Raw genomic sequence first — 16,618 nt, 5'->3', positions numbered from 1 at the left:
AAAGGTCTAGAAATACAGTACTGTGAAGTTACAGATAAGTACAAGCAATAAAAGGTTAAAGGGAGTATTAATTGCCCCCATACATTAGCTGAAGTATGTTTCAGTTGATTTAAACGGCAAAATGTGATTATATAATGATATCATATCTGGAGAAAGTTGTGGACTGTTTCTGTCTGAAACATCAGCAGGCTCACAGATGACAGACGCTCCTCTCTGAGTTAAATTAATGTGCAGACTCTTGGCCCCCTGAAACCCGTCAGATCTCCTCTCGATAAACTCAAAAATGCGTGCCAGTTCAGTCTCTAAAAGCCTTTTCTCAGTCTCCCAAAAAGTAGACGCTGATAAATTCATGCTCGAGACATTCCCATCCTGCACTCGGATGTCGCGTTATATACAGAATACCTGAATACTTCTGGTGTCTGAGCTCTGACGTGATTTGCCTTTCTCGTGTGTGTGTGTGTGTGTGTGTGTGTGTGTGTGTGTGTGTGTGTGTGTGTGTGTCCTCGCAGGCCTTCCAGCAGACACTCTCCAGGGCCACAGAGATCGCTTCCAGGAACAGTTTAAGAAGTACGACACAGACAGAAAGCACAGACGGTCACATTCTCTCTGCGCTCACTGACTGAGCGCCATGATGAATTCATTTATAATGTCCAACTCCTGATTCACTGGTTTTCCTTTCCTCTCGTCCTCTCCGTCTCAGGCTAAAGAGTTTGTTCTATCGCTCCAGTAACTTGCAGTATTTCAAGAGGCTGATTCAGATCCCACAGTTGCCTGAGGTGAGGTCGCCCCTCGCTGAGACTTCAACACACCTAAAACACCAGCTGATTGTTTTCTCATCATTCACGTCTTAAATTTTATCACAGGTCTTTTATTTCCTGCCCTGCACATTATCGTAGTTTCACTCGTTTGTTCAGTGAAATGAATTACAATATTCAAGTGACTTTTTAACCTTACGACCTGTGTGGAAGACTTATCGTGCCGCTTCTACCTGCATTATTCACACCCTTCCATATATTATGCAAAAAGCCCTGCTAACAAAGCTAACAAAACAATCCGACGATCACACTCCTTGCAGAACCCTCCCAACTTCCTGCGCGCGTCGGCTCTGTCGGAGCACATCAGCCCCGTGGTCGTGATCCCCGCCGAGTCGTCGTCCCCGGAGTCGGAGCACGTGGTGGAGACGGAAGACCTGGTGGACACAGACGTCCCCGCGCTGCCGGTAACTAAAGAGAGACGAGTACAACTGAATGTTTTGCAGATGGGTCGACTCTCCTGCTCACGTGCTGCAATCAGCAGTAAGAAAATGGGAGATGAATGTTGTGTCTGTGGGCGTTTGCAGAGAGGGAGCAGATGCAAAGTGAAGGAGATAAAAATGGAAACGACCTGCCAGCAGTGCAGACATTAACAAAGTCCCCTGCTGGAGCTATATATTTTTTAGATTCTCCCCCCAAACATCTGGTGTATATTCATGCTGTTATGTCACAGTGTTGATTAGATTGAATGAAGCCAAATTTAGCCAAAAAGGAATATATTTGACATCTTGTAAGCTTGGGAGATGATGAGGTGATTAATAGCATTTTGGAGCCACAATCCAGCTGCAGAACACCTGGATTATAGATGTTTGGTCAAGCCATGAGACTATGAGGTCACTGAGGTGGATTGTATAAATCTTTTTACCTGTATATTGTTAGATTGTTCTCACTGGACCTGTCTTTATTTGTCTTCTGAACGTCCAGGCTGCTGTGGAGACCACGTTCGACGACCTGTTTGGCACCTCGGCGGCTATAGACCCCTTCAACTTCAACAGTCAGAACGGCATGAGGAAGGACGACAAGTAAGGCTTGGAAAAGTCTCATTATGACTGGACCAAAATCAATCTGTTGCATTTCATTCAAATACAGTTTGTTGATTTTGTTTCTCTATTCTGATTGATTGTTGCGTCCGTGTCTATCAGAGACCGTCTGATCGAACAGCTGACGAGGGAGATCGAGGCCCTCAAAGAAGAGCTTGAGTCTTTCAGGCTGGAGGTGAGGAGCGCGCAAACGCCATGTCGCGCTCACAAAGAAGTCTATAAGGAAGCAAGTGAACCAGCCTTTAACCTCTCTCCTTCTCATCCCTTCATCAGAGTGGTCGCTTGTGTCAGGCGCTGAGGGGGCGTGTCAGCGAGCTGGAGGCGGAGCTGGCGGAGCAGAGCCACCTGAGGCTGCAGGCTGCGGGGGAGAGCGAGTTCCTGAAGGCGGAGCTGGAGGACCTGCGGAGGGTCAGAGAGGACACGGAGAAGGAGCAGCGGAGCCTGACAGAGATAGAGAGTAAGACGCTTTGGGTTCTGGACGTTCTGGAGGCAAACATTGTACTTTTCACTCCTCTACATCTATTCAGTAACTTTGGTTACTAGTTATTTAGCCAACTTCGACCATTTAGTGTTGACTGACTATAACTCCTGCCGTGTAACCAATCAGATAATGTTGTGAGCGGGACATAAGCGTCAGTAAGACAAAAAGCGTCACCTGCATTGCTGGGGTTTTTTTTGGTTTTTTGGGGGGGGGTCTGATAATTGGTCTCTCCCTAATTGTGTTGAGGTGTGCCTGGACACTCTGAGGAGATTATCTGACACAATAACTAATCTCTGTCTCTGTCTTGTGTTTCCAACCAGAAAAAGCTCAGGCCAACGAGCAGCGCTACACCAAACTGAAGGAGAAGTACACGGAGCTTGTTCAGAGTCATGCAGACCTGCTGAGGAAGGTGAGAAGGTCTTATTTCTTCTTCATGTTCATGACATCCTTCTCTGTTTCCTCTCTCTGTCCCCTTTAAAAAACCCTTAGAAGTTAATTTAAGTTCTGCCCTCCTGCTGTCCTTAAACATTACTCCCCCAAGCTGAAGTCCCAGCCTCTGTCCTGATTATTTTGGTGTGTGTCTCTGCATGTCTGCACCTGTGTCCCATGCCCTTCTGTGTGTGTGTATGTAGAATGCAGAGGTGACCCGACAGATGACGGTGGCTCGGGCGGCTCAGGATGAAGTGGAGGAGGTGAGGAGGGAGATGCAAGAGAAGGTGAAGGCCGCTCAGGAGGTCGCAGACAGACAGGTGAGCGAGAGATAAATGCTGTAATTATGCATCACCGACACACCCGTACAGCAGGTCAGCGACACGCTTACAACTCAGTGCGGTGCAGCCACGTGATCTGCTGTGAGAACCTGAGTGTGAATGCATTCGTGTAGTCGCGACAGCTCAGAAGTTTGAGAGGCTGCTTTGAGAAATTGTGATTTGTTAAGTGATTTTATTCTTACTCTTCTCGTTCAGGAGAGGGAACAACTGCATCAGCTCCAGGAGCTCCAGAGGGAGCTGGTGTCCAACAGGGTGGAGCTGGAGTCCCTGAAGACCACCATGGCCTCGTCACAGCAGGTCACTCTTTTCTCTTTCCTTTTTTTTTTTTTTTCAATCTATACAGGATTAGCCTCAGTCTGCTAACGAGACCCCCGAGCTGCTGTGAACTAATTTAATCCCAATTTGAAAAAAACGGATATTAGCGGCTGCTACAAGAACGTGTGAAAAGATTAACGACGTGACTTGTTTCACCCTGACTAACAGACCCGTGTGATCCTAATGGAGTACAGTCTGGAAATAATCTAATAATAAGGCTGCTGACTTCACACACTCTTATTTCAGTCATAAGTTTATTTCTCATCTGTTTATACAAGTTGGACAATTCACTCAGTAGTCACATTTGGACTGATGGATACTTGTAGTTGGATGTAATAAAGATTAAACAGATGATTTCCGTAACGTTTCATCATCCAGTCAGTTCAGCCGTAAGCAGCACGTCGCCTGGGCTTACAAGACTGTTACCAGTGATCATGATGTCAAGACTCTGGTTTTAAATTTACCGTCACTGACTGAAGCTGCAACTGTTATTCAGTTGGGCAACATTTTGATAGTCGATTAATGTTTCAGTCACTTCTCAAGCAAAAGTGTCACACATTTGCTGGTTCCAGCTTCTTAAAATGTGAGGATTTGCTGCTGTGCTTTGATATTTCAGATAACAAATTAAGAGTCTTTGTGTTTTTTTTGGACTGTGAGTTGCACAAAAGATGAGAAGACGTAACTTTTGGCTCTGGAAAATTAAGATGAGCACAACGCAATTGTAGTCTCAACGATTCATCGATTTAATCCTGATAATGAAGCAGTTAGTTAGTTAGTTAGTTGGAGCCCTAATTGTGACACTGTCTTTCAAGTGAACATGAAGATGCATCTAGTTTGTATGCTGGATCAAACTGTTGACACTGTGAAGACTACAGATCCAGGATCCTCACTGTGATGAAACAGCCTCTTGAGTCATTGTCTTTCATCTGTAAGACACCTGTCACTCCCTCCATCTCAGGTTTTTGTCTCCTGTTATGTCATCTCCCCTCTTAGTCACTGACTGTTCCTCCTCCAGCAGGATCTCAAACGGCCTCTGACAGATATGCTAATACATGTCTTTGACGTCAGTGGATCCAGCGTAGGGGGAGAAACCTTTTATAAACAGCGGCAGGGTAGTTTTCACCCTCCGCTCTTCCTCTCAAACCTCTTGCGGCCCTGCGCTTGTCATCTCTGCACAGCCGAGAAGCCGGGTAGATGCGTCTAACATCCAGGCGACTGGAGGATTCGATTTAAAAGAAGACACCAGGATGAAAACAAAAACAGAAATGTTTTAGAGGGGGTGACAGAAATCAAATTAAGCCATGAATTGATGCTATTAACCGTCACAACTCCTTCCCCGTCCCTCTCATCCATCTCAGCCTCCCACTCCTGACGTCCTATTGTTGTATCCACTACTTGTCAACTCCCTCATTTTTTCTGTCCTCCTCCTCCATCCCTCCGTAATCCTCTTTCACACACAGCCCACGTCTTTTTGCTCTTGTCGCATGCCTTCAGTGTCCGGCCTCTCCCTCTTTATCTCCTGCAGTGCGGTTTGCGTTCATATTCTTAACAGTTGTGTTTCTCCCTCATCTCTCCACGTTTCTCCCTCTCTGTCGGACCTGCCGGCACACAGGCTGTAAGTCTCTCTTTATTACCTGCAGAACACTTTCATGCACATTGCTTAACTCCTACGCACAGAAGTGGGGGCTAGTTAATGGTCCGAATAATGTCATTTCATATACTTCCTGTGAGCGGGGTCTGAAGTAACTCCTCACTCTGGTTGCACAACCATGACTTCCCAGGGTTTTGTCTGATTGTAAATTTGACCTCAAACCTCTGCGGGGGACTGCACGCCTGCCCACAGATGTAAACAAGGAGAGAATTGTGTGGCTGAGGATGTCATGACAGCTACACAAATCATTTCACTTCCTTCTTCTCTTCTTCCCCTTACCTTTCAGTCCAGTGAGGTGCTGAGCTCGCAGCTGGTCACCCTGGAGACAGAGAAGGCGGAGCTGGTGCAGTCCTTGTCGAAGGTAGAGGCGGAGCTGGCCGTACGAGGGGAGGAGCTAGAGCGAGTCCAGAGCTCGCTGGCGACCGAGCGGGAGAGCGGCGTGAAGACGGCGGAAGCCCTGCAGAACCAGCTCAATGAAAAGGTAAAGTCTCAGTTATCTCTCTTGATTAACTTTCTTAATTAGCTGCAATAAATTGAGCAGATGTTTCAGGGAACCTGTGAGAATGTTTAACATATGGACCCTCTGGCATTTCTAATAAAGGTTGGGGTGTGTGTGTGTGTGTTTGCGTCCACAGGAGAGCAGGGAGCAGGCCCTTGAGAGTCAGCTGGTCACAGCTCGCTGGTCCAGTCTGCAGGGAGCTGTGGAGGAGGCGGAGAAGATCATCCAGGACTCGCTGGCTCAGATAGACGACCCGGCACACATCAGCTGCACCAGCTCCGCGGGTCAGAAACGAATGCTCTGATTTTTGCTCTCCGTCTGTGTTGGGATGCTAATTAGCACTGTGATTAGAGAGGTTTATATGCGTGCTTGCATGTTTATGTCTCAGCTCCAGTCTTACTCTGTTTTATCTCTGCAGACTACCTGGCATCCAGATGTCAGGCCTCTTTGGACTGTATGGAGAGACTCCAGTCGGCCAGAGAGGCCTTCCTGGCTGACAACACGGGTGAGAGGTTTAGTCTGATCTCATGAGGGACTGTAGTCAGATCTTTGACTTAAACTGGCAATAGGCAGGTTTTCTGCTTCAACGTGTCATTATGAAGTAAATTGCACAATGGAATGTAAATAGAATAACAAAAACCACCAGTGTCATTAACCTGTTAACTTAATGTGGACTAAATAATTGAATATACTCATGGCTTGTTTGTGTTGCTGTTATTTGCAAAAAAAACAAACAGAAATGATATAGATACACCATACTGTATGTGATAAAGAAATGTTATTAACTTGTACATAATGAGCAAGCATTAGATGTGTCAGGGCTTTAAATATGAATCATTAAAGTCAACACCAGGCTGTCTGTACAAAGGTGTATTGACAGTTGTACATCATTTTCAGTTTAGTTGCAATTCCCAACAGAAAAATCTGTTTGACCACATGTCACTCTGTGTTTTAAGGTAACATACTGTGTTCTGCCCAACACAGCTTATCAATGTGTGCTAGCTGCTAGCTAACAAGCTGTTAGCTTCCTACTCTCCCTCCTGAATGTTGAGGCAGTTGTTTAAATGTTATGTTCTATATAACACATATACATCTATGTTTTGAATGTTTAATGTTTTTTTAACAGAATTTAAATAAAAAATGTGAGTTAAAAGCCTCAACAGAGAATCAGTAAAGACATCAACATACATGCAACATAACATAGTTACTACATAACAGGAAGTATACGTAGACATCTTTCAAGCAGCAGTGAAATAATGATAAATGTTGACCATTGTTTTATTTGTGTTTATGTTGTCTATTATATTAAATTGTTTAACTTCTGTTACATAAAGGGCATCCACACAAACTGAATACAAAACATTAGGAAAGAAAAGGAGACAAAGAGACAAAAGAAAACCATATGACAAACAGAAAAACAGGAAAACGAAAGTATTCCTGTAGTAATCTTAACAGTCTTATAACATCAAGTAGTGTTTTAAAGGTGTAAGTTAAACAAGGCAAATTCATACATATCCATAGATACATATATTGAAAATGTGTGTGTGTGTGTGTTTAGATATATATAATGTAATATATATAATATATATACTTTGAATATAGATTTAAACAAACAAAGAAAAGGGAAAGTATTTTAGAAATGATCTGTTCACATCGATTACACCTTATCACCTTCAAATGATCAATTCTGATTCCAGCCTTGCCCGTTCTATTGTTTGTTTGTCCAGGTGTGTCTGATCTGGTGCGAGTGGTCACCCAGTGTGGCCACCTGGTGGGCGACACCATCGTCCAGGGTAGTGCCACCTCCCACATGGTGCCTGTGGAGCAGGCTGATGGTAAGCTCCACGCCCGCATGTGTGACGGAGACAAAGAGATGAGTAGATCGTCTTCTCCTCTTCCCTCCTGATGTTAATCTGTGGGCGAGTCAGTCGGCCCCAGACACCGACACGTTCTGACACGTATGTGGGGAGTTGCTACCTCTTGATATGCTGCGTGTACACAGTAAGGTTGGCCAGTTTAAGCTGAAACTGTTGACTCTTTAATTTGGTGAGAAATCCAGTCAAAACGGGCATAGTTAAAAAACAGAGTTGCTGACTTAATTCTGGAGTAATGTTTGCAAGATTTGGCCTCTTGGGGTTTTAGCAGCCTGAGCAAGTCGAAACACGCCCAAATATAATGGAGCTCTGGCCAGCGCTATTATTAGTGCAACAGAAACAAACACGTCGGATTGAAACTGGGTCGAGCTGATGGTGCGTCTGTGGCAAATCGATGGGGAGCGCGCTGACCTTGTCTCCGCCCGCGCTTTGCTGAAACATTTGAACGCAGCGTTTCAAGGCACAGGCACGTCAGCTGGCTGTTGTCGACAGATGCCGTCGAGGTAGTTTTGGTCTTCCCCTCTTCCTCCCATCAGAGTGGCTGCTTCAGCTGTTAGTTGACACTCTGCCTGAGGGGATGTCAGTGTAATTACCAGTGCAGCTGCAGCCACTAGTGTCATGGTCACCCATCAGAGTTAGACATAACATGATATTTTAAACAGAAAACAGAGAGTAAATAATGAAACATGTGGGCTTGTAACGCTTCAAGACGTCCCTATATATTAAATCTATCATGAAACCAGGCCCGTTGATGGTTCTCGTTCGGCATGTCATTGTGTTTTTCGGTGGCGTTGACACATGTGTCCTCCCTGTCCTTGTCTCTGTCCGCATCAGCCCTGTCAGAGAGTGTGAAGGCGTGTGGGGCTGAAGCTCTGGCTCTGCTGGGCCAGATGAAGCAGCAGGACAGCCTGGCTGCAGCAGACAATGGCAAGCTGAGGGCAGCACTGGAGGCTATCCTGGCCACCGCAGAGGTCTGTACTCTGTACACACACACACACACACTGATGTTTGTACTAATTGTGATAAAAACTTGTTTAAATTAGGCTTTAATCCTGACTTAAGTCTCTTTTCTTTGATTAGAAACTGCGTCCTCGGGGTTTGGAGCTGCAGCAGGGGGAGCTGGGAGATCTCGTGGAGCAGGAAATGGCTGCCACTTCCGCTGCTGTGGAGTCAGCAGCTGCCAGGATAGAGGTGTGTGTGTGTGTGTGTGTGTGCGCGTGCGTGCGTGTGTGCGTGTGTGTGTGTGTGTGTGTGTCTTTTTGGCCGTGGTCATCTGACAGCAGATGTGTTCGTATGTGCTGTGTGAAAACGTTGCCTCCCGTTTCACTTCACAGCAGCATTAACTTCAAAGTGTCTTTCTCTGTCTCCTTTGTGCCTCCCCGGATCCCAACAGGAAATGCTCAACAAGTCTCGAGCGGTTGATACGGGGATCAAGATGGAGGTCAACGAGAGGTAAAACCCAGATTAATGAAAAAGACTAGAATCAGTTTTTACCCCCCTGATAGGGTCCGAAGAACGACCGACCGTCTCCCAGGTGAAAAAGTCTGAGGCCTTAATCCTCAAATTAACTGAGCACTTAAAGATTCCTGCATCAGAATGAGATTCTGAACGAGGCCGACCTCATTATCACATTTTCCTGGAATAGAAACACACTTGACCCTCAGACTCTCTTCCTGCTATGGCTTTATCTTCTCCCACAGCGTTAAGATTAAAGAAGAAACTCAACTCAACAAATCAGTTGTGAAAGAGGAAGGAAAGTGGGTGAAAATATGTGAAGACCGAGGAACCGATTCACCTTTCACAGATGCACACAGCGGACCAAAACCTCCGGTGAATTGGAGCTAGAGATGCTTTTCATCGAGGCAGCGGTCACATGATGTGTGACAGAGCAGATGCAGACGGTCACACAGTCTGAGGGCCGATGGGCGGCGAAATCCATCAGTTCAGCCACACAGACGGTGCAAACTTCTAAGACTGGCTCGCAAAGTTTGTTTTTGTCTGTAGTTAAAATATTGTAGTTGCTTTTTCACTGGAGTGGCAGCACAAACTATTATCCCATCATAGACATCTTGTACCAAATGGGTGTATTTGTATTGTGCCGCTAACAGCTCCAGGAAGTTCACAGATCCCTTGATTACATTCTTGGGAAGAAATTCCAAACTTAACCAGCACAGTTGACGTGTCGCCTGCACGTAAATCTCCACCGAACCACACAGACTGGAACACCAGTTCACACCGATGTAAGCGCGCATGTCGTCTAGTAATTAGGTTTGTGTCCATTCATTTTTAAACTCAGAAGAGAGAGCAATGTGTTATTCATCCGGTCTGTGTAATAAATCTCTGTGCGCAAATTCAGCCAATTATTTCTTCGTGACTTTTTCTCTCATGTCTTCTTCTGGCTTAATTAGAATGTTACCAGAGAAAATGTGTTTTCTCATAAGCTGCTGTGCCGCCGCTGCGAGAGATAGTTATGAAAAGAAAACAAACATCCGCTGCAGCTACAAATGCCTCATTGAGTATTTAAGAATTTAGGTCAGTGGTGCATCGGTCATGCACTAACTAGACTGTGGGGGAAACAAACAGTTATTTTGAAAAATGGAGCCGGAGTCGGAGGACGTCTCTCCGCCACAAGCTGATCGGACCGGATACTGAAATGAGTTTGATATATCTGCAGGCACGCCACTTGAGCAGGCTTCCTGGTGTTATTCTCCCCTATTAAAATAGATGAGTGTTAGCTGTACAGTTACAGTATGTGAGTGTTTGTGTCCTCTGCTCTGTCGCCCCCTGCAGGATTTTGGCGTCCTGCACGGAGCTGATGCAGACGATCAAGGAGCTCATTCTGTCTTCCAAAGATCTGCAAAGGGACATCGTGGAGGGCGGCAGGGTGAGTTTACACCGCGGCTTTCCTCCTCCCATGAAATTAACAATGAGGAAGAGATGTGGCTCATATCATTACTATGACATGGAACAAAGCATTTTTTCTGTTATTCCATCATCAAACTTCTTCAAACATCCAGCTCAGAGTAGAGCTATGACATTTTCACAGAGGAAATCTGTTGTTATTTGTATTTCATGGCTTAGGAAATCTAATAGAAAAAACTGAGCATGCAGCTATGAAAAATGTCTGTAATAATAATAATAATAATGAGAATAATGAGAATGATGATAATAGTAATATCATTAGGTGCTTACGATACTGTAAGTTTCGGTATGGTGTGAAAATATTTTACGCACATTACACAGTTTGCCTTGGACTCAGAAACTGTCCAAATAAAGCTGCCACCATAGAAATGATAAGACAAAAAAAAAAATCTATATCCAAACAAGCAGCACATAACGTAGACAAACAGACAAATAGTCCACTGCAAATAAAGGTTCTTCATGTCTTATCTCATCTTTCTCCAATCAGATTTTCACTGAGCACAAAGAAAAATGTACACTTGTGAAAACCGCCATCTAGTGTCAAACTCTGCACAGACATCATTCTACACAGTGAAGTCAGACATTCAACTGTAGGAGGAAGAAGAAATGAAAGATTTTGACTGGAGGGGGACTTTAAATGACAGTAAACACAAATATCTGTCGGTGATTTGAACATGTCGCCTATGACTGACTGGGCATTTGTCACTTTTCTGACATGTTGTGAACTAAACATTTATTAAGTTAAAGAAGAAAATAATCATGTATTTTATAGTAATATTTGTGCATGTCCTCTCGTGTCCACCAGGGGGCAGCCTCCATGAAGGAATTCTATGCCAAGAACTCCCGCTGGACTGAGGGCCTGATCTCTGCCTCCAAAGCAGTGGGATGGGGCGCCACGGTCATGGTGTAAGTATCAGTCCTCCCCAGAGTCTCTTAAAGAGATAAAAAGTGCTTAATTTCATAATGTTAGCACAGGGGGAAGGTGTTGCAATCAGCTGTGACGCCTCCGTAAATGGCTCAAAGCATGAATCTGTTGACCCTCTACTAGGAAATGAGTATAAAAACAAGCAAAGACAGTCAGTCAGGTTTTCAGCGTGGAAAGTAATTTATAACTGAAGTGGTTCTCACTTTGCGGTGGTCTTGACCTCCACGTTAAATAACACATGATGTTGTTTCCGCCTTGAGTTTTTGTTGAACTCCCTGTTGTGTCCCTCCAGAGACGCAGCTGATCTGGTGGTGCAGGGCAAAGGGAAGTTTGAGGAGTTGATGGTGTGTTCACATGAAATCGCTGCCAGCACAGCACAGCTAGTGGCTGCCTCAAAGGTGAGCAATGAACCAATCATGGCCATCAACTCACACAGACTAATAATATGTAGCTTAAAAATAACTTCTATATTTATTTACCTTTTGTCTTAATTACTTTTCCATTTTATTTAGTATTATTTGTATTATTTTTCTTTATTATTTTATTTAATTATTGAGTCATTTATTTATTTATTTATTCTAACAGGCCATAGTCCCTTTTTTTGTTGAGGACAGAAACCACCAAAATCAAAGAGAAATTAATAAATGAATAGCTCAATAAATACATTAAAGTAAATAAAAAAAACAAATGGAGACATGAAGTTATTTATACAATGTGACTTAAACTGATGATTCTGTTTAACTTTTCTTCCTTATTTAATTACAGTTGTATTGAGTCCACTTTTCTCATTTAATTTTCTGGTATTTTTTTATGTATGCATGTATTTATTTCCAGCGACTCATTCATCTGTGTACTCTCCTTTTACATTTCTTATGCATTTCATCATTCAAAATGTAAAGATACACACAGAGAACTGATTTATTGCGCCGAGTGTTTGCATTTCGGCAGCTTCAGTCCTCCGTGTTTTGCACCCAGACAAGTGCAGTGAGCTGATGAGCGAGACGTGCTTGCGTTTGATGCAGAGAAAGTGGCAGAATGGCCGTGAATGACTGGATGGCCTCAGTGGTTTGATGCTTGCTGCTCTTCCTCTCCAGGTGAAAGCAGACAAAGACAGCGCCAAGCTGCACCGCCTGCAGCAAGCGTCCCGAGGCGTCACACAGGCCACTGCAGCTGTCGTGGCCTCCACCAAGTCTGGCAAGTCCCAGATAGAAGAGACAGGTGAGGAGGATCATATTGACTGGAGAGATTAGTTCGGTTCAATAAGGCTCTGTTGGTCCACAGTGTTATCGGTGTTTTCCGTTGTGTAAAAATGTATTTGTGGCCTTTTCTGACTCTCGGTTTAAAAGAATGTTGTTCTGGTTTTGAGGGCGTTAGGAGAAAAGCTCTGAAGGCGTTTTAACAGGACTGTTTGTTTGTGTCCAGATACGATGGACTTCTCCAGCATGACTCTCATCCAGATCAAACGGCAAGAGATGGATGCACAGGTAAGCAGCAGAACACAGACAGGCACTGATATACAGTGTAATGATAAGCACTACAGCTGAGTGCCCGGTGTCTAAAATATGTTTTAGCTCCAGGAAAGATATTTTTGGAGTGAATGATTTAATAATTAGTGAGGATTAATGGGACGTGAGTTTGTCTGTAATGTCGTAAGGTTTCCACATTAGACTCTGAAGCAACTTTGTTCATCCTTTAAGAGGATGCATTTCAAACCACACATGAATACTTAACTCTGTGTTTGTGGCTGAAAGGAAAAACACAGAATGGTCTAGACCTGCACACACACACACACACACACACACACACATTGTCTATTGTTGTAAGTGCACACACAAGGTTTTTAGAGAGCGTCCACAGACACGAGGGAAATTTTAGAACAATAATGGAACCAGCAAGGATTAGATTAGATTAGATAATTAGCTGATGTAATAAATACTGAAGTACTGTTTTTTTGTTGTTGTTTAAAAGAAGAATGATTAATTATTCATCAAAGGTAGCTATCGGATTACTATATATAGATTACTGTAGAATAAAGTTTGATTCAATGATGCTTCTGTTTGGGATTTTAAGTTTTGCATGGTTTGTGAAGGGAAATGTGTGTTTTGTGTGTGCTTGCTTTTGCTCAGGTCATGGTCCTGGAGCTGGAGACGCGTCTGCAGAAGGAGAGAGAGCGTCTTGGCGAGCTGAGGAAGAAACATTACGAGCTCGCCGGGGTAGCGGAGGGCTGGGACGAGGGAGAAGAGGGTAAGGACAGACGACAGCAACCGTACAGTAAATGTGCTGGGTAGCTTATTTACGTTTCAGCTCGGTAAAAACATAATAGTGGAGTGATGGTTTGATGATAAAGAGGTAATAATGAAGGAATACTGTGTTATTATAGTGCCGTAAAGAAGATGACTAAAGTCGTTCTTTCTTGTCCACAGGCACCGGTTGAGACCTGCCGCTGCTGTCGTCCCCCCTCGTCCTCCGCCAGAAGACTGGCTTCTGTCTGCCTCTCTCTATTTATATACACACACACTTTTCGGTCTCTTTTCTCCCTCGTTTTTTCTTCTCTTCTTTTTGTTATCTAAGCCAAATTAAAAGGTGCTTCTTTTCTAAAAAAAAACACACACACACACACAAAAATAACGCTTCTCCACCTCCGCCCGTGTCCGAAAAGCTTCCCAAAAAAGGACGGCACGGGGTGGAGGACTGGGAGGGGCTATCAGAGGGTGGAACTAATGGATGTGAGGGAGCCGGAGTGGGGGAAGAAACGCATCCTCCCCCCCCTCGCCTCCCCCAGGACTGTGAACTGGATCCCTTCTATTGAGTATTTATTGTCTTTTTTTTTTTTTTTCTTTTTCTCCCCCCGTTGTTTTCCTAATAACGGCACTCCGTCGAGGAGCCCCAAGCGGAGACGCTACGAGCACAAGTTCTACTCGAGACATCCCAGGATGCACTGCACAAGGGCCGAGCTCTCAGTAGCGAGAGGGGAGATGACCGTCTGGTGACTGTCTGCTCTGCTCCACCACAGCCCCCCACAAAACCATGTCTCTGTGTGACATAGATGGCATGCATGCTCTCCTACTTAAAAAAAAAAAAAAAACGAGTCTGTTCCACGTCGTGAGCTTCTGAAGCTGCCGGAGGCCGAGCTGCTCTTTATCTGTCTCTATCTTCCTTCCTCCTCTTCTTCTCACTGTGAGTTATCACCTTGTTAAGTCCACGCCGCTTCACCGGCTGGCTCGCTGGACTTTCTGCCTTTCACCTCTCCGCCATTGTAACGACCTGTGACTGTTAACTCGAGCCGACCCTCCTCCTCCCCTTTTTTACGTACGTTTTTATTTTGACAGAGGCTTGTGTGGAAACTCCTAAAACTGCTCCAGGAGTCGTGTCAGAAGATGAAAGTTGTTTGGTTTTTTTTTCACCGCACTAACAGTCTCCACCTCCCCGTGAGCTCCGAGACAGCCAACTACCTCATGCTACATCAGTCAGAGGTAGCGGTGCATCGTGGGTAGATCTGATGAGAGAGAAACACTAAGGGAACGGGGTCATTTTTGTCTTTTGCCCTTTTTTTATTTGGTTAAAACAAAGGTCGACCGAGAGGGAAACTTGTTTCTAAACAGAGGAAAAGCAACAACACTTTGGGGTCTGCTGAGGCCCTTTCCTTTAATTCCGGCAGCAAACTTGTTAAATAAAGTTTCTCACTGGTGCATATTTTTTACAAATGTCAGTGGTCACCACAAGAAATTTGTAACCGAAGCAGCAGCACGTGATGAACTGCTGACAGCGTTGTTTCCCCACCACCCCCCACCCTGCTCATTCCCTGCAGACAGAAGCAACAAAAAGAAGTCCTAAAAAAAGATTTCTGATCCAACTTTGAATGTCAGTTTTTTTTTTTTGGTGAAGGCTGCACAAAAACTGTTTATTCATGAAACGTTTCAACTTTTACCTGGGTCCATCAGATGATTTTGCCTCTTCTGATGGCCGCTTACAGTTTTCTAAACACAGGCCCCCCCCGCATCACAAGGACCACAGTGGACTTTTCCATCGCCTCTTCAAGACCAAGTAGCTGTGTATATAAACTACAAGCCTTCCATCGTTGGAAATAATCGTTTGCTTTCTTAAAATCAAGAAAAAAAAGGCATCTTTTTTTTTGCATCTCTCCAAGTAAGGATTCAGTTTAATTGAATTAGGGATACAAAATGGTGCAAACGAACACCACGCGTAACTAATATAAGTCATTATTTTTGATCCATAAGGGGTTGTTATTTAACAGGACTTTCCTCCCGAGACTGATGGACTGACTTTCATCCTGTGGCCAGTGGACTCTGTGAGAGGACTGATCAGGCCTTGAGATGAGCTTGCTTCTTCTTTCTGTCTGACGATGGCAGTGCTGATCCTCCTGGAGTTCGTCTCTCTCTGTGTCTTAACACAACTTAGGTTTTTTTTTCGATGCTCCGCTTCAGCTGTGTATCTAAGAAGTTGTGACACTGGTTTATTTAACAGATGCTGGTCGGATAATGTTTTGCCAGTCATTCTTTTAGAGAAGCAGATGACAGAGAATTAAAAGGGTTTTATTCATCAGGATTTTGCTCCAAACCGCAAGTATTATCTGCAGTACCGCCGGGTCCATTTCATTATGAATTTGGCTGTAAAAGAAGGATAAATCTACTTTTTGTGCTATTTCAAAGTGTCTTGAAAGATGAATTGAGCACACCTTGAGTGATGTTTGGTTGTATTTTTTTGCCCAGATGTTCTTTATTATTAACCCCTCTGTCTCTTTGTCTCTGGTCTCTCTCGGGTCTGTGTCTGTAGTCCTACCAGCTCAGCCAGCCTTTCAAACTGCCTCACACTGTAGTCAAAGAGAAACAAATACTCACATAGCAACATTGAAATATGTCTTTGTATGATATACTAAAACTATGTTGGTGGGTTTGTTTTTATTTTTTCAGTTTTTAAAATAAATATTTCAACTCGTTAATACGGACCGAGCTGTGTCTGCGTTTTTCTTTCTGTCGCGATGTTGGAGCACAGTTATCTTCTCTGCCCTTTCACCTGACACTCTCTGTTTTCCCTCCACGTAGTGTTTTTGTTGGAAAAGCTGGCTATTACATAACTGTCGCTGATTGATAAATTGCTTCAGCCAGTCTTCTTAATCTGCCAGTGCAACAGAAAAACCGCGAGGAGGACCTCTTGGAAAATGAATAAAGCTGGCATTTCAGCCCCCCCCCCCCTCCCCGCCCCAACCCCAGGAGAGATATTGACGTGAACACTAACGTAATCGAGGATGTTTTCAGTGCAGACACACAGCTGCTTGTTTGTGTCTGTCTGTCTGTCGGCTCCATAACTG

The 16,618-nt window shown here is 44.3% G+C and overlaps 1 protein-coding gene across 3 annotated transcripts in view; it reads left to right on the top strand.

Moving 5' to 3' along the window:
- Nucleotides 1–16,256, top strand: part of hip1 (huntingtin interacting protein 1) — a 48,579-nt gene extending 32,323 nt beyond the window's left edge. For 2 of the 3 annotated variants that reach the window (XM_037124282.1, XM_037124302.1), the window contains exons 9-32: nt 510–567; nt 701–776; nt 1,076–1,219; nt 1,737–1,834; nt 1,955–2,027; nt 2,126–2,309; nt 2,654–2,742; nt 2,966–3,082; nt 3,299–3,400; nt 5,031–5,033; nt 5,356–5,550; nt 5,705–5,852; nt 5,987–6,073; nt 7,296–7,403; nt 8,277–8,413; nt 8,523–8,633; nt 8,836–8,894; nt 10,233–10,326; nt 11,170–11,270; nt 11,582–11,687; nt 12,384–12,507; nt 12,712–12,773; nt 13,416–13,533; nt 13,713–16,256. In XM_037124282.1, coding sequence (XP_036980177.1) covers nt 510–567; nt 701–776; nt 1,076–1,219; nt 1,737–1,834; nt 1,955–2,027; nt 2,126–2,309; nt 2,654–2,742; nt 2,966–3,082; nt 3,299–3,400; nt 5,031–5,033; nt 5,356–5,550; nt 5,705–5,852; nt 5,987–6,073; nt 7,296–7,403; nt 8,277–8,413; nt 8,523–8,633; nt 8,836–8,894; nt 10,233–10,326; nt 11,170–11,270; nt 11,582–11,687; nt 12,384–12,507; nt 12,712–12,773; nt 13,416–13,533; nt 13,713–13,723 — 2,405 coding nt within the window. In that variant the 3' untranslated portion in view covers nt 13,724–16,256. The remainder of the gene's footprint in view (nt 1–509; nt 568–700; nt 777–1,075; nt 1,220–1,736; nt 1,835–1,954; nt 2,028–2,125; nt 2,310–2,653; nt 2,743–2,965; nt 3,083–3,298; nt 3,401–5,030; nt 5,034–5,355; nt 5,551–5,704; nt 5,853–5,986; nt 6,074–7,295; nt 7,404–8,276; nt 8,414–8,522; nt 8,634–8,835; nt 8,895–10,232; nt 10,327–11,169; nt 11,271–11,581; nt 11,688–12,383; nt 12,508–12,711; nt 12,774–13,415; nt 13,534–13,712) is intronic. The other variant, XM_037124293.1, reaches the window with a different exon arrangement.
- The last annotated feature ends 362 nt before the right edge of the window (nt 16,257–16,618 follow it).

This window comes from Acanthopagrus latus, chromosome 2 (assembly GCF_904848185.1).
Source record: "Acanthopagrus latus isolate v.2019 chromosome 2, fAcaLat1.1, whole genome shotgun sequence".
Classification (NCBI taxonomy): domain Eukaryota; kingdom Metazoa; phylum Chordata; class Actinopteri; order Spariformes; family Sparidae; genus Acanthopagrus; species Acanthopagrus latus.
The sequence above is the reverse complement of the archived record's forward strand: the minus strand, read 5'-3'. Positions and strand labels throughout refer to the sequence as shown.